General features: G+C 35.5%; 1 protein-coding gene, 1 long non-coding RNA gene and 1 other non-coding gene across 5 annotated transcripts; 2 read left to right on the top strand and 1 right to left on the bottom strand.

Annotated features, from left to right (window-relative positions):
* Window positions 1-1,038: 1,038 nt before the first annotated feature.
* On the bottom strand, window positions 1,039-7,665 carry LOC18437690 (nascent polypeptide-associated complex subunit beta). Of its 2 annotated transcripts, none has more exons than XM_020669574.2 (6): window positions 7,515-7,665; window positions 5,282-5,349; window positions 4,759-4,907; window positions 4,541-4,597; window positions 4,143-4,181; window positions 1,039-1,502 (listed from the first exon to the last, which is right to left on the bottom strand). In XM_020669574.2, exons 1-6 carry the CDS (start codon window positions 7,515-7,517, stop codon window positions 1,351-1,353), a joined length of 468 nt encoding a protein of 155 aa, XP_020525233.1. In that variant the 5' UTR covers window positions 7,518-7,665; the 3' UTR covers window positions 1,039-1,350. The 2 variants fall into 2 exon arrangements, with proteins under 2 accessions (XP_020525233.1, XP_006847955.1); XM_006847892.4 differs by having other exon boundaries at window positions 7,599-7,665.
* A 3,425-nt stretch (window positions 7,666-11,090) lies between these two features.
* On the top strand, window positions 11,091-11,164 carry TRNAI-UAU (transfer RNA isoleucine (anticodon UAU)). Its single transcript has one exon. It is a non-coding gene; the product is annotated as a tRNA-Ile (tRNA).
* A 5,006-nt stretch (window positions 11,165-16,170) lies between these two features.
* LOC148780294 (uncharacterized) lies at window positions 16,171-21,551 on the top strand. Of its 2 annotated transcripts, none has more exons than XR_016041025.1 (2): window positions 16,171-18,809; window positions 20,777-21,551. It is a non-coding gene; the product is annotated as an uncharacterized LOC148780294 (long non-coding RNA). The 2 variants fall into 2 exon arrangements; XR_016041024.1 differs by lacking the exon at window positions 20,777-21,551 and adding an exon at window positions 19,691-19,978.

The raw sequence follows: 21,551 nt of genomic DNA, 5'->3' as shown, positions 1-21,551 counted from the left end.
TGGCATTTGAACTTGTCTGCCGCCCGATACATGTTTGACACTGTTCACGGAGATACTTAGGTGAAGCCAAATTTTTCGACTTTAGAATCCCCTTTAGAAGCAATTCAGGTGTGAGCGTATTCAGAAAATAAAAGCTTGAAGTCACATTCTCTTGAATTGATCAAATTGTAACTTAAAAGTGGTCAAATGATGTCATTCAATATAAGGGATTGTATAAAATGAAACCATTTACCCCTAATGTAAGGTCACATTACTAGTTTCTACTATAGCTTAGGTGTAACACGTAGTTCAATCCTGGTTAATAGAATAAATGCAATCATCCAATTTCAGACAAAAATTAATTGTGACCACTCTATACCAAAGATAAAAGTTTCTTTAATTATAATCACTAAAGAGTAAAAATTAAACCCACTAAAAACCTAACTTGGATACAAATTTAGTACATCAAACACATCCTAAATCATGCCAAACACATTCAATTAGGATTCATGGCTTCGCAGTTCAAAAATAGTATAAATGTAGTGAAATGTACAAAAAAAAAAAAAGTTTAAAATACTAGAATTTTAATAGTCAAATCCATTCCTTATACACATGATTATAGTGGTCCAAAGTATGGACAGTGAAATGATAGGCCCATCTTTACCAAACTTTTGAGTCAGCAGGGTCTCACACACCAGAATCCCATCCAATTATCAAAAATTTGCAATTCTTAGCAATTCGCAAAGATTTCAAAACGGACTATTTAAGTGCGTTGTAAACTCGGTTCGAGGGAGCAAATGTACATCCTGCTGCTGCTGGAGCATAAAATATTCTCCATACTCATAATTTGTGCTTAATGAAATAGCTAAATAAAACTTGAAATGTTGATTGTTCAAGCACGAATTTTCTGAGGCATTCCCAGTCATGGATGAGAGACCGAATAAAACACAACACCGTTCTTCTCACTAAATAAAAGGTAATATATTATAATCTTTGTGAACAAGGATGCAGAAACATAAACAGATCAAAATCACTAGAAACTCGAGCACAAGCAACCTCGCAATTAAAATGGGAAGTATTATTTTGGGGTTTATGTTTACGTGAGAACATATCAATCACCGGAATTCCTGGAAATGCTATTTTAACGTGTTTGTTTGCATATGAGAGAGAGAGAGAGAGAGAGTGTGTATACCCGGTCTTAATTGAACATAACATGACAATACATGAAAGAAAAACAGGAATGATATGATTTAAGGCCACAAAACAGTTGGCAGTCAAAAACTCGACGGAGTAAAACTTAGATGATAACCATATTTGAAACTTTTTAGAAGGAAAGGGAGATAAGAAAAACTTGAGAGAGAAGAGGAGAATCTAGGATGTGGCCCCTTCATTCGCCGCCGCTTCGAATGTCTCACCACTCACAAGCTCGGGAACATCATCATCGTCATCAGCAGGTGCTGATCCTTGTTCTCTCTTCTGAAACTGCTCTGCAAGCCTCCTCAGGTTCTCAAGGTTGTCAGAGCCTGCACAATTTGATCAGCCTCTCAATGACTCAGGTGTCTATTTAAAAATAACAATGAAACAAATATAAAAAGAGCCAGCATCAAACTGTTTTTCTTTTGATAATTCAAACCAATGATTTAAAAATCGCCGAGTCAAACCGGACTCGCCCGGTTCGACTCGAAGAATCGGCACAGGTCATACCGGTTCCAGCACAACCGGGAACCGCCTGGTTCCAGAGCAGAGCCGCCGGTTCCCTCCCGGTTCTAACGGTTCTTTCCCAATTCTAACCGGTTCCCTCCTGGTTCTAGCCGATTCCCTCCCGGTTCTAGCCTTCACACGTGTATACGCGTCACGCGTGCCACACACCACTCATACACGTGTACGGGTGACACGAGCCGTACACACTCCCACACGTGCCACATGTACATGCTCGCACGTGTGTGCATCACGCGTGCCACACGCACCACTCCCACACGTGTGACGATCCACTCCCACAGTGTGTACGCGTCACATGTGCGACACACCAGTCCCACATGTGCCACACGTGCAACACACATCACTCCCCCATGTGCCACACGTACGATACACCACTCCCACATGTGACCCACGTGTACGCGTCATGCGTGCAACACACACCAGTCCCACATGTGACACACATGTACGTGTCATGCGTGCGACACACACCAATCCCACATGTGACACATGCAACACACATCACTCCCCCATGTGCCACACGTGCGACACACATCACTCCCCCCATGTGCCACAAGTGGGACACAAACTACTCTCACATATGACACGTGTGGCACCACATACACGTACACGTCACACATGCGACACACACCACTCCCACATGTGCCACACGTGTGACACGCTCAGCATGTGCACTGATGCCCTAGTGTTTTCACACTTGCATTAATCTTCCAATTACATAGTTATTTATATAGCATATTTGAATACTCATCTTTCGATGTGGGATAATTCCCAAATATCATTAAATGAAAACATAATGTAAATATATGCTAGTAATAGGCAATTTTAAACACATATGTTAAGGAGGCATGATGGTTATCACTAATGTTATTTGTTTTGACATCTCAAGTTCGAATCCCCTCTTGAGCCATATAATAGTTATCCCTTCTTGAGCTAATTTTTGTTCCCCCTAGGACATATAATAAATTAAAGTGTTTTTTCCAAAATTTGAACGCATTTTATTAATTTTTACATTGATAACCAAATCTTTTATTTTATTTATTAATTTTTACATTATAAATCATGTAATGTACTATTTTTCTTACAGTTGTCAATAATACATTTTAAATTAGATAATATTATAAAATATTTTTAATTTGTTATTATTTATCTAATAAAATAATTATAAAATGTCAACTAATAATTATAATTTCAGTATATAATATTATAATTAGTTAGGTTGTAATAATTTTGGATTACAGTTAGTTAGGTTGTAATAATTTGGATTTTTTTAGCAGATTAAGGTTTTTCCCCAAAACGAGATTTTAATGGCCATTCTTTCATTGATTTAGTCTATTCTTTATTATAATCCATGTATAATTATATATTTTATCCATGATAATGCTATGACTTTTTTCTTATGTGATGCAAATTTAATACTTAAGTTTATACAGGGAAAGAGCATCTCAATATTCACAAATTGATGAAAAAACTGAAAGTTAATAATGTAGTACCCTCATTTCTTATTGGGATCCTAAAAAACAACATTTATAATGAATTTTAATAATTTTTTCGGATTTTTTTGAAGCTTTAACTCGACAGATTCAGCCGATTCCCGATCCGGATCGGTTTTTGAGGTGCCCGATCCGGGTCACCGATCCACTTTTTAAATCATTGATTCAAACAATGCCAGATTACTGTGTTTTTTGCATAAGGGAAAAGACAGGATCTACAATTTCGTATGCAAAGGGATAATCCATCTGCAACTGTGGAAAGGGAACAGAATATCGAAGTAGAGTTTCATTTATATAGTGGCATGATATCACCATATGAAACCACCATCTCAAAGCCACAGGCCAGTTTGGATGAAATGTATAAGCAGCCACTCAATGCCACCTTATCGGGATCAGGGAACAAAAAGATTTCAAATTTTTATCCCCACGTATACAAATGCATCTTACTAAGGCAAGTGATAAAGGGGGGGGCTACAGAGCATGATTCAAAACGTTCAGACTGCTATAAATAAGTTACTGATCATGGATATAGTAGTGATATCAGAGCTTGGGGCATAGAGAGGAAGGGGATATCAATCTTCTTCGAATTACCCTAACTTATCTTCAAAACAAGAAACGGAAAAATACACCCAATCAACTATCCACACCAATAATAAAAAGGAAAACACGAAACACCAATGCATGATACGAGAAACCTGTTGCTTTGGCTAATTATTCATAATGTTTGTGTCAATATATTAGCAAACAAGGGCTGACAGACTGAAGAATAAGTGACTGTATTCAGTAAGAGCCAAATGTGCATATCGTATCTAGTTCAGGTATATTAGTAGCTACACTTGCTTAGGATTATCAGAATAAAATATTCAGTACATACAAGACAGTGAATGGATAAGAGATTGCAAATTAACTCTTGAAGATAACAAGGAATGAATTTTGATAGGTTTAAGGGCATACCAAGCTGGTTGATAATACCAGGTAGAAGATCCTGCAACTCTGTAGCAAAAACCAAACAAAAAAGTGAGATACAGTAGCAGAGGAACCAGCATCAGAAATTTACACGAAATATAATATAAATAGGACTAGCATTTCAGTCATGCTGGACCACAGGCTGGTCTAGTTACACCCTTCAACTAGAGTTGGAGCAGAAAAAAGTTCCTACAACTTGAGTTTACCCAGCTTGCCCCGAATAACAGGCTGACAAGAGTCATCACTTTAAAAGAAAAGGAAGAAAATCCATCATCAATCAATTGTTAACAAAATAAACCTAGAATCAGAATCATTTCTTCTTTTCAGAACTCCCCAGGGGGTGTTTTGTGTGTATGTGTGGCAGGGGAGGGAGAGAGAGAGTTTACTTTTTGTTTGTGGAGAGCCACTAACCACCCAAGTGTTGGCAGCAATCGAAGCTTGTACTGCATGAGAACAAATACACATCAACACCATGATAACCCCGAAGCAAGTAAACAAATTAGCATATTACGCAAATCTACATTCATATGTTCAAAAGAAAGAAGGAGGATATTCTCTTCTCCGTTCTAAACTTTAGAAAGATACGATGTACAGAATGGAGCACCTTTGGGGTTTAAGAACTGGATAACAATGTCATCCTTGAAGATGTTGACCTCCTCAATGGCTGGGATAGCATTCACTCCTATTCTTTTAAGAGTGCTTTGAAGCCTCTTATCATCTGTTGTTGTGGTCTTGTGAACCGCCTTCTTCTTTCTATTACAGAGACAATGGGACAGCAATCACAAATAAATGTCAGTACATTAAGCATCCACTTTACCATCAAGATACATACAATAAAGGTGTCCAATATCACAAAAACCATCTTTCGCTAGTCATAAAAAAATCAATTGAGAATACGTCCATTTCTCCCTAGAAATATGACACGAGGTACTCTTTCTAGTTGAATATGTTTTATTCCTTTTTACTTTTTCAATAATCGTTGAATATGTTCCTGGGATTCCATTAGATTGGCAAAACAGTAGCACATCATTCCTAAGAGAGAGAGCGAGAGCGAGATCCACAACAACATTGGTAGATAGACTACTTTAATAAATATGCATTTAACGAAAGCAAAGAAAGCATGATACCTGCGCACACTCCCTTTCCCTCCAGTGCGAACCGCGCCGGCCATTTTCATGAGCTTCTCCCGATTCATCTGGAGCAACACACACTTAATTTTATTACGGCCAATGCTTTTAAGGCCCAAAATTATTTATGGTAAACATAGTAATTCCACAAAAACTAGAATAAAAGAACAAAAGACAGCAAACAAAGGGAATTGATAAAGATGACTCATAACAACTTTTAAAGAAAGGTGAAGGAAAACCAAACCAAGTCAAGAGTGACAGGTTAAACTCAAAGAATAACACGACATTTTCTAAGTTAGTTTCAAAGTAACAAGGAAACCTACAAGAATATGAGATGGAGGGGAAAAAAACAGATATGAAATACAGAAACAACCACAGTAGAGCAACACTATATTTATTTAGCAACTTTATCTGCAACATCTACATGAGAACCAAATATGAGTAGATGATATTATAGATCTCCCAAGATGATATTATAGATCGCCCAACATGAGACAATCTTTAGGAAGTTCTACTTCATAAATGCAAGCTAAAATTCCAGAAGCTCACTACAGAACCAAAGCAAAGTCGTAGTGAGCTACAATACATAACTAGTATCTTAACAAAGGGAAGTGATAAAGATAACACATAACAACTTTTAAAAAACGGTGAAGGAAAACCGAGACAGAAACCAAAGCAAGTCAAGAGTAACAGGTTAAAACTCAAAGAATAACACAAGATATTTAAACAATAACACGAGACATTTTCTAAGTTAGTTTCAAATCAACAAAGAAACCTAAAAGAATACGAGATGGAGGGGAAGAAAAAATATATGAAATAGAGAAACAACTACAGTAGAGCAACACTATTTTTATTTAGCAACTTTATCTGCATACAATAGATCTCCCAACATGAGACAATCTTTAGGAAGTTCTAGTTCATAATGCAAGCTAAAATTCCAGAAGCTCGCTTCAGAACCAAAGCAAAGTCGTAGTGCGCTACAACACAACTAGTATCTTCGAATGTATGCTCTGATTTCTTTTGGGCATTATGATCAATGATCTGTGATGTTTAAAACATAAACCTAGCATCTAAAAGATACTTTATGCTTCTTCAGTCATACAGCAACATTATAGGAGGATACAACATTTAAATGCGAACCAAAATTCACAGGCATTAGACTAAACCAACAAAATTTGTTCCCATCCAAGAACGACCAGCATCAGGCTAAACCGCTAAAGCAAAATTTAACTTTCCTAAAACTCAAAACCTGATAACCTAAGGTAAACCAAAGCACCATGAGACAAGGATGAAGATGCTCACGGCCTAAATGCCAGAATACCTGACTTAGCATTGCAAAGCACTTTTTTATCATGGAATAAAATGACAATGTTCATAACTCTAAATTCTACAAACTGTGCCATCATTCTTAGGAAGCCTGTTGATCGTGGAAGTGATATATTTTAATGGATAAGGACAATAAGAGAGAGGTAGAAATAAAGATAAGATTGAGAGAGATGGGGTACAGAGAGGGGGGAAAAGCATTTACCCAAAAAAATTGAAACTAAAAGAGGGGAGGAGGAACCAGAAATAGGACTACAGAAGAGAACAGCAGTGAAAGAGACAGATATACATCCCCTTTTTTTTTGTTGGGAGAGGGGGAAGAGAGAGGCAAATTGTAAGCAAACCCTAACTCATTAAACAAAACAAGTATTAAAACACCCCAAACTTATTGGTGAAGATGAAGACTAACTCTTCAAAAACCAAATCTCACACAAATACTGAGTGAATACTATGACGGATGGGTTGCACATTCAGAGCCTCAATTGAAGGTCCGACTCATTATAATCTTTGAGTTAGAGTAATCCCTAAGAAACTCCACCATATCCAGTTCCCCCAATTACTTTACATCAAACCCTAACAAGAACAATAACCCCACAGCTAATCTTCCCAAAACCTCTCAAACAGACCCCAAACCCTAAACTACATCCAATAAATGAACTAAATATGCTCTGCAACAAAACCCAGTTTCGAATAAACACCTTCACTAAGGCCCCTAGTCGATCTGTTTCCACAATTTAGTCCTTTATCCCTAAACAAACTATTCCCTTCTCAAACTTCAACGCTCCTTCTTAATATATAACCCCAAACCCTAAATCCCTAGAGCTCTCCAGATACGAGCTACCAGAACATTAATCGAGCTAAAAAAAACACAGGCAAAATGTTACAGAAAGTAGGATAAGAGAAAGATTACCATGAAAAATAGCCAAATAACCTTGGAAAAATAGAGAGAGAAAGATGAAGAGCTAGAGAGATAAAGTAGGGTTTAGGAAAATACCTTTTAGGAGTGTGTAGATAGAGAAGGGCGGGTTTATCAGAAGCCGCAACCTTATGGAGCTTCCCCAGTGGTAGTTCTGTCTATAAATATATAGGTCAGGAAATCTCAGAAAGTGCCACTGTTTCTTCTCGGAATAACAGAAATGTCCTTACTTTCATGAATGCCCCTCCCAGCTCATTAAGATAAAACACTTGATGTCAAATGGATAATAAAATCGGTTATTAATATCCACCTTTTAGGTAAATCCAAACACGGTGGATGATAAGTGTTGATCGATTTTTATTATTTATACAACGGGAGGTCTTATAAAAGTATGGACAATTGATATCATGTAAGAGGGCCTCAAGACTATTCTTGCACAAAATGTGATATTTAGCTCTATTGAAAAATAGCAAAGTATTGTTTAAAAATAAAGATACCAACATTTAAATTAGTATGGGATGGTTTTTGACCTTTCAAGGCTGTTTCATTGTTGAAACTAAAAAAACTCCTTGTGCGGGATTACGTAGTGGGGATTACATGCCCCTATCCATTTTGAAAAGAGTATGTATTTGTTAAGGAGAATGGAGGCCATGATCTTTAATTGGAGCTCGGGTGTTGCGAGCACCACGACCCATATTCTATTATCGAGATTGGGACTCATACTTAACATCCACTATTTGTGCTTTTCTATAGATAGTGGAAAATTAGTTATTTTCTATTTCTTTAGGTTGCCCTTGCTTCAAAATGAAATAATTATTCAACTCTCGTAAATAAAAACAAGAGAAACTGATCAAAATACCCAGAAGAGATTAATTATTAAGCATTTTACCCATATATAACTATCCTAACTCATAATTATATACTTTTATTCGTATTTTGAAATAAACCAAAAAATATAAAAAAATATTAAATAGTTCATCTCCCCTAAGTATTTGGATAAATTTTACTAAAAACAAACAATGGGCAGTGAATACAAGGAAAAATGTATTGTGAGTCGGAGGATTCACTAACCTGCTGCCTCACAAATGTTAATCTTTAAGATGAACCTCCACAACTAAATATTCCTATCCACTGGATAGGAAACTTTTAAAAAATATATATACATTTTTAAAAATTTTATTTTATCTTATTTGAGTTTTTATATTCATGACTATCATAGTATTGATCATGGATTAGTGGGTTCAAGATCTATATAAAAAAATAAGTGTTAGAGGGAGCCTGCACGAGGCTAGTAGTATGAGTAGGGGTACTCATAAAAACCGGTCATTTAGTACAATTATTGACTGCTATACTCATATACGATGAGCTTGGGTTCAAAAGAACTTTTTGCAAATGATTTTTTCACACCAATATGTTAAGAGAAATGATCCTATAGGACATTTTCTCACCCATATGTGTAGGACCCTAAAAGATCACCATTAAATTTGGCATTGATCTATAGAAAAGTCAAATCTCACACCCATGTGATAATTTTTCTAGATATTTGTGCCAACTTTAATAGTGATCATTTGAGATCCTACACATATAGATGGGGAAAGGTCCTATAGGATCATTACTCATATGTCAAATGGAACAATGAAAGTTGTGTTTGGTGGTCCATCCATTCAACATCTTAAGTTGAGAAATTATTTTCAATCTTCAACGATTAGCTTTAACTTCATACTATAAGTGGTCATAAGAGGCACGTAATAATTGTTTTTAAAATCATTTTCACCTATTATATAAGACATAACATTTCTATATATCATTGTCATCAGGCCATATCCCAACCTTTTTTCTTTTTTTTTTTCGATAATTCATTGGGGAAGACAGGGCTTACCCGTTTTTTCAAGTAGATTGGAAGTTAGTTTTTTTAAAGTATTAGCGAGGTAGTGTTAGTGGCAGGAATGAAAACCACAACGTGGTAATTAGGATGTAGGGTGCTACCACCACGATCCTAGCCCATTTCCCAATAGTTTGCGTTCAACTACATGCATCCGCATTCTACTTTGATATTTGTAATGTTTGGGAAAAATGTAAAAACGGCGGTATTATTATTTCTATTGTGTAATGTATAAGGGCATCATGTAATACATACAGGGTGCGGTTTGAATAGAGCCTAGGCTCTAAACAATCAAATTAGAGCCTACCTTCAAATAGTATCGAAAAATATGGTTTCAATATTGGAAATCTTTATAATAGCCTTAAAATATATTTTTATATTTATTTATACAGTTTAAAGCTTCAAACATTGTGTAGATCGACAGATCTATGAAAACTTGAAAATCTTGAAAATTGACGGTTAAAAAATGCGTTACAAAATACACTATTTTCAAAACTTACACTCTACTTGTTTTCTCATATCCATGCTTCTTGTTGTCGAGATAATTAATTTGAAGATATTTTAACATCAAAACAATCTCTTCTAATGAAATTTTTGAGATAAACTAAAATTTAATTGTTTAGAGCCTTGGCTCTATAAACTTTTCCCATACATAAATGGCCTTGCCCATGGGGAAAAGCTTTGCGTGTGAGGCGGCCTAGATATAATGTAACCCACGTTCTCAACCATCTGATATGAATGGAAAGCTAAGCTTCAACCACAATGTCATCTCTAAAATTGTTCTATTTTATTACAATCTTTTACAAACTAGTCCTGCTTGAAATTTTGAGTTGTGTCCACACATTATGGACCTCACCTAGCCTCCCGAAAAAAGAAAAGGGCAATTAGAGAATTACTATAAGGTTGCAATCTTAAAATGTAAAATCAAGGTGCACCTCAAACATCCATCATAAAAAGTTGTTTTAGGGTAGAAAAACCCTCTAATTGATTATTTCGATATCGAGATGTATGAATATGAAAAGAAGAAAATATTTCAAGTCCTAAAAACAATGTATCTTGCAACATATTATCTGGATGGTCAATTTTTAAGTGTTTACAAATCTACTTAATTTGAGACATTTTTGGAGTTTAAGATTTTATAAGTAGTAATGGAAATAGATTTTCAAGCCATTCTAATATATTTTTTTGGCACCGAAACTATATTTATGATAAAATTTGGCAAGACGTCTTAATTTGATTTTTTAAGGTTGCATCCTTATACAAATTGCACCCTTACCAAAATCCCCCTAAAAGTTTAATTATTTTTTGGTGCGGTTAGTATCAGACCCATGTATATTGATGCCGAGAAGATCAATTTGAGGATAGTTGGACATCAAAACAACCAATTATAGTGAAATTTTTGAGGTGGACTCTAATTTGATTGTTTGGAGCCTCGGCTCTACAAAAACTTTTTCCATTATATTTTGTTCATTTTTTCATCTATTTCTATTTTTATGAGGTGACGGATCAAATTATCCCAACCGTCCATTCCCAAATGTTCGTTTGTGAGTGGCGCAATATGTAAAGTTTAATGTACTTATTCACGTGGCATATTCTTCCAATAAAAATCAAGGTTTCTTTGTTTTAGGTGGCCCTTTGATGACAAAATTAAAGTTAGATAAGTTTATGAATTTGCCTTGTGACCAAATGGTCCCGTAGCTCAGTTGGTTAGAGCGCTGGTCTTATGAGCCGGAGGTCGCGAGTTCGAGCCTCGCCGGGACCATCTCAATAATTACCTTTGGCATAATGGAGTTGTTGATGGTGTTATTTACATTTACGCGCGCTGGACTTTATGAGCCGGAGGTCGCGAGTTCTCTCTCGAGCCTCGCCGGGACCATATCAATATTTACCCTACTCAATTTGCCATATTAGTGTTGTTTGATGGTGTTACTTATTTCCCATATTAGTGTTGTTGATGGTGTTATTTACATTTATTGATATTTATTGACTCTAGATTAGCTTGCAGTGTTGTTGATGGTTTTATTTACATTTATTGACTCTAGATTAGCTTGCTCGTGCTGTGAGACTTGAGAACCAAGTTTAAACCTTTTTGTCATTCTTTTATGTTGAATTTGAGTAATTTTGAACCCTATTACCATGTGTCATTGAGATTTGTCAACCAAGTGGCCCCTTATTAGAGTTCAATGAGGATTTTTTTTAGGAAAAATATCTTATTATTTCATATTTTTAATTTCTATATTTCATCAGATCCAATAATTAAAATATTATTTTTAAACAAAATGACTCCATCTTTTCTATCTTTCAACCCGCTAAACGTTTTTGACCATGTATTATTGACTTCAACAACTTATAAAATGACTATCTCTCTAAAACTCCATTTCTTTCACGTCATCATCATCTCTCTCAAAACTCCATCTCTATCTAAAACCCAAATTCATCTCTCTCTCACATCATCATCTCTTTCTCTCAAAACTCTATATCTCTTCTTAAAACTCAAACTCTATATCTCTCTCTAAAACTCCATCTCTCTCTAAAACCCAAACTCCATGTCTCTCTTTAAAACTCCATCTCTCTCACATACATAAGGTGTGCTCGTGTTCGAGCTCAAACTAAACCCCTTGGCTTGTAAACTCAGCGAGAAGCGAAGAGAGAGAGAGAGAGAGATGAAGTTTGAATAAGGTGTTATTCTAGTATTTGTTTGGGTAAAAAATTTATAGTCAAAGGGGTTGTAAGATAGAAAAAATAAAGGCATTTTGCTTATAAATAATATTTTCAATTCTTGAATCTCTTGAGATATGGAAGTTAAAAATAAAAGATAAGAAGATATTTTCCCTTTTTTTTATCAATCTAATTGTAAGTTGTGGCTAGTAGCAAGCTAATAGGACTAAGGGAAAAAATAACTAGTCAAGAGGTAGAATCAGTGTTTAAAAACCCAGTACAATAACCGGGTCCATGCTGGAACCAATTCGGTCGATCCAACATAGCGAGTGGGCTTGGCTTACTCGTTCAATATTTAAAAAAAAAAATTAAAACATTGAAACATAGGTAAATCATTATTTTAAAATCAAGAGTTCAAAATCATATTCTAAGATGTACAAATCACAATCAAAATCAAGAAATAAAAATTGAAAAAGCATTTTAGAGAGAAAATGGGAAAAAAAAAGGCTACAAACTTAACCAAAAATCAAATTTTGAAAATTTTCACTTTAAGTCAAAAAGATTTGTTGGAGTTTTGGTAGATCAATGTGATAACAACACATTGGGGAAAATTGAATAAATTTGGTGAAAGAGTGAGACAATTATCGAGGAATTTTTATTTGAGGTTTAAAAGACCACAAATTTGGAATCTTCATTTGTTCTAACAAATTGATACGGGGTTTTAGTAGTGGGCATAATAGACGATTAATTTGAAACAAGTTTTAAGTTCTTTTGTAAAGAATTGAGAGAGAAATTAAAGGAATAATGGATTTGATATTTAGGAAAAGAATAAGGTTTTTTTTAGTCCATGTAGAGATGAGTCCCCTCTTAAAAATCTAATTTTCAGATAGATTTTTGGACCTAAATTTTAAGGACATATAATTCCTAACACGGAGATAATGAATATGAAAAAATCAGTAAATTTTAAAAATTAAAAAAAAATAATTTTACTTAAAAAAACATTTGGACCGTTAGTTTCAACTGCACCACCCATTTCTATCTACCTTTGAGATCGATGCTTTATACCTCGAAAGATGCAAATGTCGAATGTGGAACTATTTTCCTTAGGAAAAACATGTACGAGAATCCCTGGTCAAGATCTTAAATCAATCCATGTAAACTCAAAGAAGAAAAGCGTGCAGGAGAAGGAAAAAGTTTATATAAGAACGCAACCTTATAATGTAGAACTACGGATGCACCTCAAAAATCCATTAGAAAAGGTATTTTTATTGTTGAAAAACCCTTTAATTGATCATCTTAACCCTTTAATTGATCATCTTGACATCTAGATATATGACATTGAAAAATAAAGAGATTTTAAGTCTAAAAAATGGTGCATTTTATAACATATTATCTACGCCGTCCATTTCAAGATTTTCATATTTTTATAGATCTACTTGATTTTAATCATTTTTGAAATTTAAAATTTTATAATTAGATATAAAAATAGATTTTGAGATAATCCTAAAAACATTTTACATTAAAATTATATACCGTGATACAATTTGAAGGTGCACCTTACCTCTACAGCTGCGGATGCATCCGTATGCCAACTGCACCCATACGAGAAACCTTGTTTAGATAAAAAATAAGGTGCAAAAAGATTGATTTTGGAAGTGTTCAAATTGCCCTAAGAAAATGCCGTTATTGCCAAAAACGAGCCCGGGTATAAAGTGGCTTGCGTTTGGCTATTCGCAACACTAAATCCCAGGCTCAACTCCTATCAAGTATAATAATAAAAAAAAAAAGGAAATTTTTTTCTTGTCAAGAAAATGCCATTATCACTGAAAGGTCTGTAGTAACCAGATGCCATAAATGCATGAGTAATAAGGTAACCTAGTTCAGATCTAAGATTCTGCTCTAGTTAGATCTGAAGCTTGCATATAAATAAGTGATGATTGATGATATGCTGCAGCATCATATAAACTTATTTTAGTGCTTGTGCATTTTAATCTTTAAATGTGTTCAGGGAGGCAGGGAGGCCTGACAAGGAAGTTCATATGTTTCATCACTAATAGATTCTTTTAGCTTTAGAATTAGGATTTCTTATTCTATAGCAGTTCATGTGATTAGAAGTGTTCAAACTATGCTTCATGTGTGATCCATTTCTGTATCTCAAACCCAACCTGTGACCAAAACCAAGTCAAGGAAGTGTAAAAAGGTAACCACCATGAATCACTCATGTATAACTGTTTTTAAGGTAAACATTTCGAGAAAATGGCACCTCAATCTCATCTTCTGTTCTCCTATGCAGGTTGATAGGTTGCTACTAACTGTACAAACACAAAAATGATTTATCTTCACTCTATATGGAAGAAAATTGTATATAGTTTTCAATAGATGGCTTTATTCTTTATAAATATGGGTCTTGAGAACTCTTCCCTACTTTGCTTAATGTTTCTTCATTTTTTCTTTCTGTTGAGGATATCGGCTTAGTGTAAATTGAAGGGGGAAAACTTAGAATTGGGAGCAACATTTTGAGAACTGGGCGACATTGTCGGGTTTGACTAACCCTGCCGTGAGAACTGATCAACATTTTGAGAACTAAGCAAGATTGGATTAGTCTTAAGACAACCTGACTTAAGCAACTGCGGCTTCGGTTTGTCAACTTTCCATACTTCTCTTAACAGAAATTGCCCCTTGCTTTCCATATGCTCATTTACTTTCCTTTGGAACATTGAAACCAAGGGTAATGAGCATATGTTCCTATATGGATTGACAGGTCGACGAGTTTTTGGGCAATGAAACAGAGTATTGGAAAGCCATGGTCCCCATTGACTCATGATTTTAAGCATAAAAAAGCAATCTAACACAATTTTGGTGTGGCAAGACTGTCAAGACACATATCGGTGGTTTGAAACTCGGCTTGGGCCAAGGCTTTGGTCCAAGTGGACTCATAAAATGGCTATAAATTTGAAAACAAGAGAAATGAAAAATGAGAAATGGTAAAAACCGAACTGGACTTTAAAGAGCGCTATAAGTCTAAAAATGATGAAAAAAATGATATAAGATGGAATTTGAGAAAAATTTGTTTACAACTGGCAATAATTCATAAAACTCCAAAAGAAGAAGAAGCATTTTAAAATAGAGAAATGATAATAAAAGTTCACAACTCGTCATCAAAATCATCAAAATTTTATCAGAACATATTTACAAATTGATTTACTAAAGAAATATTATAATTTTGATGTTTAGTGCTATTTCTTTAATTTACACTACTACTGGGCTCGGCAAGGTGCTGAGTCTGAGTTACTTGGCCTGACTAAGCTGACTCTCTAAATACATGCATTTTCCATCAAATCCTGCGACATTAACTTTTCAGATTAGTGTGTGTGTGATTGGGTTTGTGGATCAATAAGTTACTTATCTTAAAAGCAAATTAAAAACTAATTATGTGGCACTTATTTGGGGAGAAGTAATCATGGTGCGACTGCAAACTCAGGCTCGGGTTTATTACTTTGCGAAGAGGATTAGCTTGTGTTAGCTCTTAGTTACAATAAAGTGCTTTAAAATAACTTAAAATTGTGCTGGTCCATTTTTATAGTATAAACCTTTGGTCCACCAGTTATTGTTCGCATGGTACTTTGCACCCGATTTATGAAATTTTGACACCTAGTTTATGATGAGTTGTTGGGTGTTGACCTCTCTCTCTCGTTAAAGAGGTACTGTCTCTCACTCTCTCTTAAGAGGTTCCTGTTGATAACAGGAACAATGAGCTCTCTATAACTAAATTTTACAGTGAGCTTTCTTTCTCTCCCAAGGCTGCTTTCTTTCTCAAGATTGGTATTCTCTTTCTGGTAAGAGATATTGAAGCATTAACCACGCGCAAGTTTTAGGTAACTGTTATATTTTAATAATTTATTTTATAGCATGGGAAGCTCATATATGTGATTCGGTTTCTCAATCTATGTTAAACTGTCGTTATTTTATCGATTGGAAGACTTATTTCAGTGAGAGAGAAATGATTTCCAATCGATGTTTTTGAGTAATATAGCGATTGGATGATAAGTATATAGTCAGACAGAGAGGTTTTCCATCCTAATCGATGTTTATATTGCACTGATTGCATGATGTTTTTATAGTGAGCGAGAAGTTTGTCTTCCTAATCGATGTTTGTATTGTACCGATTGGATTGTGATTTTTTTAGTGAGAGAATGTTGTTTCCCATTGATGTTTGTGGTACTTTACCAATTGAAAAGACATATCAGTATTTTGTGAATGCGGTTTTATACGGTTCTCATGAGTGTGCAACTCAGGGATTTAGTAGTCTGATATGACTACCTCAGATTTTACCGAGACGGGGGTATTTAACACTTCAAATAAAGCAAGCTCTTCTCGTACCTCCAGATCTCCTGTTTTGTGGTCCCAATAAAATAGGATTGTATAGTTAAACCGTGGTGAGACCCCAACGACCATCAATTTTGAAGTGTTAAAAGAAAGTTACTTATGGAGATATTTATTGATGATTTATTAAAATATAAGAAGCCGGGCTATTGAACGTCAATATCAACTGTAAGTCAGGCCATATCAGTTTTGTTGATTTAAGATTAGAGGTTCCAATTTCTAAGAAAATTGGAAAGTGTGAAATCGTTAGACCATTGGTGTCTGCCTGCTTGTCATGTATTTGTTGATTTTATAGTTGATCCGAAAGGCTTCGAAAGAAGCAAAGGGCCTTAGGCCGAGGAGATTGATGAACATCTTATATTGTGATCTCCGATGACTTTGTAGTTGGGAATGGACCGGAGGACATGTTTTCAAAATTTAAACTTTATGTTGGGACCTATAGAATGGTGGGGCTGACATTGTTCTATAAAATGACTACCCTATCTTTGCCAAGGTAATTGGCAAATGGACATTTGATTTAAATTCACGTCCAGTGAGGTCCTTGTTTTGTTTTTTTAAATTTGTGATATACCCTCGAAATCCAAAGATATTTCATGAAGTCTTGGATTTATGCCTCAATAGGCATGTTTTGTATGAGATATATGGTTACTCTTTGTTGTGGGTCAACGATTTACCAGTAACTTAGGTTAAGAGCATTGGGATGCGGTCTGTAGGGTCCTAAGTTTTTGAAAGGAACTATAGACCATCACGTAAATAATGTGGGTGATCCACTGTATTAAAAGGTATAGAGATGTTTTCAGGATTCCTATGAATCTATGACAATTAGGTGTATCTCCACTTGTGGTAGGGGTGTATTTTATAGATTCCAAGATGAATACTTGTATCTCTAGATGATTGGAGAAAATTGCTCTGGAACTCATTGTGAGAAGGCACTGGCTCAGGACTTTATGGTAGACATACTACCTACTCAGGACTTTATGGTAGACATACTACCTGTTCAAGGATCAAGCTTGAAGTCTCATACTATGTGACTGTGAAGCCTTAGGGATTATGCGACTGTGAAGCCTTAGGGATTTATTTTAGGAAATGAAACTTATGCTTGAGATAGACTCATAGTAGTGCTCCATATAAGCTCTGCCCATCACTTGGTAGAATGTTAATGAAAACGTATGGAAGAATGCTAGAGGGATGGGATTGAGCCCAAATATATTATGCCAAATGACGATGGGTACCTTGGGTAAAAAGATCCCAAGTCCAAAGTTCAAAAGCAAAAACAAGTGGCTCGGGTACCACAAAATTCTATATTATGGAGATTTATAAAAATTTTGCCCTATCCTTAACTGTGTGGTACAATTTTACCACAATGAATTGAAAAATAGAGCTTTGCTTTTAATGATTTTATTTATCTAAATAATATAAAAATTAGGCTGAAGTGATCTTCCATGGATTCACCTATATGAGTATAAAAGTGAAGGCAACTACTTATAAAAATTGAACAATCTTTGGGGCGGTCATGAATGTGTGGTATGTAGGAGTCTTATCAATTAAGTATGGATGTACATTTACTTTCCATTCTTCCTTAGACATATTAAGTAAGCGATCCATCCGGTACGGTACTTTATAGCCCCATAAATTTGAGATCTCGTATCCAATTTGAGAAATATATATATTTTTTTCACATGCTATTTGAGGAACTAGCCAGGTTAGTAGTACTAAAATACCGTTCTTATGAAATCTGAATATCGGCCTGAAATACCGTCTTATGTCAGCCAGGTTAGGAGCCGCTCTTTTGAAATATGAATACCGCCTTCTAATGCATGCCAGCTTGAAATACCGCCCACTGTCAGTCAGTTCGATCTGTCAAAACCTCCTTACAAAACCATTTTTCCAACACCACCTTATCTATATCAAAACCATAATTTGTCAAAACCCCCTTACAAAACCATTTTTACAATACCACCTTATATATATCAAAACACCATCTGTCTCAAAACCACTTTGTGATAAAACCGCAAGTCCAAAAGAAAGAAAAACCGCGTATCACCATGTAAAGCCACTCTGCAAAAACCACTATGAAATCACAAACCACCAAAAAAAACCACAAAACCACTATGAAATTGTAAAACTACTATTAAATCACAAGCCACTCAGAAATCACAAAACCACTCTGAAACCACAAAACCATTATGAAACCGTACAACTAGACCTGCAACCGCCGCACATAAACCCTCGTCTCGAGCCAGATACCATCACCGATCTGATTTCATCACATTTTCGAGGGGTTATTGAAGGTCGCTCATACTAATTTGAGGACTGTTCGGAGATCTCCATCTGATCTGAAGCGCTCTCAATCATAATACAGATCGGTCTGTTTCTCTCTCTGTCATCTTGTTCTCTGTATCTGTTGCCGCCTTCATTTCCGTTGTTTCTTTGCTTTTCCTTTTTTTTTTTTTGTGTGGTTTCTCTGTGTTTATTTTTTTTGTGTGGTTTCTCTGTACATGAGGTCTAACATATCTCTTACAAAAACCCATTTTTCATGTCTTCTTTGCTTCCTTTTGGTAAAGTCTCTCTCCCGTGCCATATCTTCCTCCCCAAGGCAACTTTTGCGATCTTGTTTTGCGTAAAGACCCACATATGGTCCCTTCCATAAGGCGTTAACTGTTGTAATACGACATCGCTCTCCAAACAAACAAAAAAAATGGAAAATGGAAAATCAAAAGATTCATATTCTTTTCAATCAGTTCTTGGACACATGAAGTTAGCATGTTCTAAGAAGAAGAAATTCATTTATGCTGATGCTACTCATACAAGCTAATCATCAGATAGATGCATCTCACACTCCTAAGCCACAATTCAAGCAACTAATACTAACCCATCTATGGTGACACTTACTCTAGAGCAATTAAAATCTATGCTCTCACATTCTCGTCGGAGCTTTGCATCCACTACATCCTTTTTAGGTAAACCTGTTTCCAATTCATAGTTGATTGATTCAGGAGCATCTCGTCATATGACAACTAATGAGTCCATCCTAGTTGACTGTAAGTCTTTTTCTGACATTATCTGTACTGATGATGGAACTGCTATGAGAGTTTCAAAAACAGGCTCAATTTTTTACCCTTCCGATAAATTAAGTGTTTATGATGACTACCATGTTCCTTCTATCGCCATGAATTTACTATCAGTTGGTCAAATTACTCGTTTAAATCATAATGTTATCTTTTCTCCATATGGTTGTTCCATATAGGATCGGCAGTAAGGGAATCTGATTGGGACTAGATATAAGGTCGGAGATCTATATTATCTGGACTACCTCAACTCCTTCAGTTTGTGATGTGTCAACTAATGGCACCACATGTTTGTGGCAACGACACATTGGTCATATCTCTGCTTCTTGATTACAGTTTTTATTTTCTCGTGATGTTCTTGGTCTTGTTGTAGATAAAGACTCTATTGATATCAAACATTGTGAAACTTGTAAACTTGTAAAACCCCATGCTATTCCTTTTACTCGAAGTAGCTATATTTCATCATCTATGTTTGATTTTGTTCATACTGATGTTTGGGGCCAACACCTATTTTGTCCAAAGGTGGATCACGATATTTTGTAATCTTTATTGATGATCACACTAGATATACTTGGGTTTTCTTTATGAATAATCGCTCTCAGCTTTTACAAAATTTTTCACTCAATTTTATTCGTATGTTGAAACTCAATTTTCCACCAAAATCAAAGCCCTCCGCTAATATTCAGGAGGGGAATATATAAGTGGGATACTTCAAAATTTTCTCTGACAAAAATGTTAAACACTAAAAGCCTTGTCCTTGCACTCCAGAGCAAAATGGCATCGTAGAGTGTCAAAATCATCATATTTTAAAAACTACATGGGCACTTGTTCTATCCACTTATGCCCCAAGGTTTTTTTGGGCAGAAGCTGTTCGCACTGCAATTTATTTTATCAATATTATGTCATACTTTGTTTTATCTAGGAAATCACCTTTTGCAAAATTGTTCACTCGTCCACCTAATTATTCTCATATTCGTGTATTCAGTTGCACTTGTTTTGTGTTATTACTTTCAACTGAGAGAGACAAGTTGTCTCCCAAGGCTTTAAAATGTTGTTTTATGGGCTATCTTGATCATAAAAAAGGATATAGATGCTATGATCCCGTCGCTAAAAGGCTTTTGATATCTAGACATTTTTTTCTGAACATGTTTCTTTTTTTACAGGCACGAACGATAATACATTATCTGACAATTCTTTTTTTGTTCCCTTTTATGATTCCGTCTCAACCTGTTCTGCATATTTCAATTTTGTCCCTGTCAATGAAGACCATGATGAAGATCGATCCACTTCTGCTGCCCTTGCACCTACCAATCAAGTGTAACTCTCTGGTATTAGATGTAGCACCCGTGTTTCTGTCCCACCCGCATGTTTTGCTGATTATGAGACCTTCTTACCTCAACACCAAGCGTTTCTTGCTACTGTTTATTCATACTCGAAACCCCAGACTTGGGATCTTGTTGTTCTTTCTAGCTGAAAGACAACTGTTGGATGCCGATGGGTATATAAAATCAAAACGAAAACATATGGTAGTATTGAATAATATAAGGCTTGTCTTGTGGCAAAATGATACAACCAACAGTATGGCATTGACTTTGCAGAAACCTTTGCACCAGTGGCCTATATAATTACTGTCCAGACATTGATCTCTGTAGCATCTATCTGACAATGGCCTCTATGTCAGTTAGATGTCAAAAATGTATTTCTCAATGGTGACCTTGACGAGGAAGTATATGTGAAGTTACCTTCAAGAGTTATTGATCCTCAACACAAAGTGTGTAAATTTCAGACAGCCCTTTATGGACTCAAACAAGCACCTCGTGCTTGGTTCGAGAAATTTTGCAGTGTAGTTGTATCTGCAGTATTTCGACAAAGTCATCATGATTATGCGATCGTTGTATTTGAAACTCCTAATGGACGAGCTCTTCTATTACTTTATGTGGGTGATATGATTATATATGGTGATGATTAGGGTACTATTCATAAGATCAAACAAAAACTCAATCAAATATTTGAAATGAAAGACTTGGGATTCTTGCGTTA

Source organism: Amborella trichopoda, chromosome 9 (genome assembly GCF_054954075.1).
Source record: "Amborella trichopoda isolate Santa Cruz 75 chromosome 9, AtrichopodaSantaCruz75HAP2 v2.0, whole genome shotgun sequence".
In the NCBI taxonomy this organism is placed as follows: domain Eukaryota; kingdom Viridiplantae; phylum Streptophyta; class Magnoliopsida; order Amborellales; family Amborellaceae; genus Amborella; species Amborella trichopoda.
This window is presented reverse-complemented; position numbering and strand designations above follow the sequence as displayed.

Coding starts and splice junctions, on each gene's coding strand:
- LOC18437690 (XM_020669574.2), bottom strand. Junction 4,598..4,758: donor CCAGTTCTTAAACCCCAAAG/GTGCTCCATTCT, acceptor GTTCTCATGCAG/TACAAGCTTCGATTGCTGCC. Junction 1,503..4,142: donor TGGTATTATCAACCAGCTTG/GTATGCCCTTAA, acceptor CAAATTGTGCAG/GCTCTGACAACCTTGAGAAC.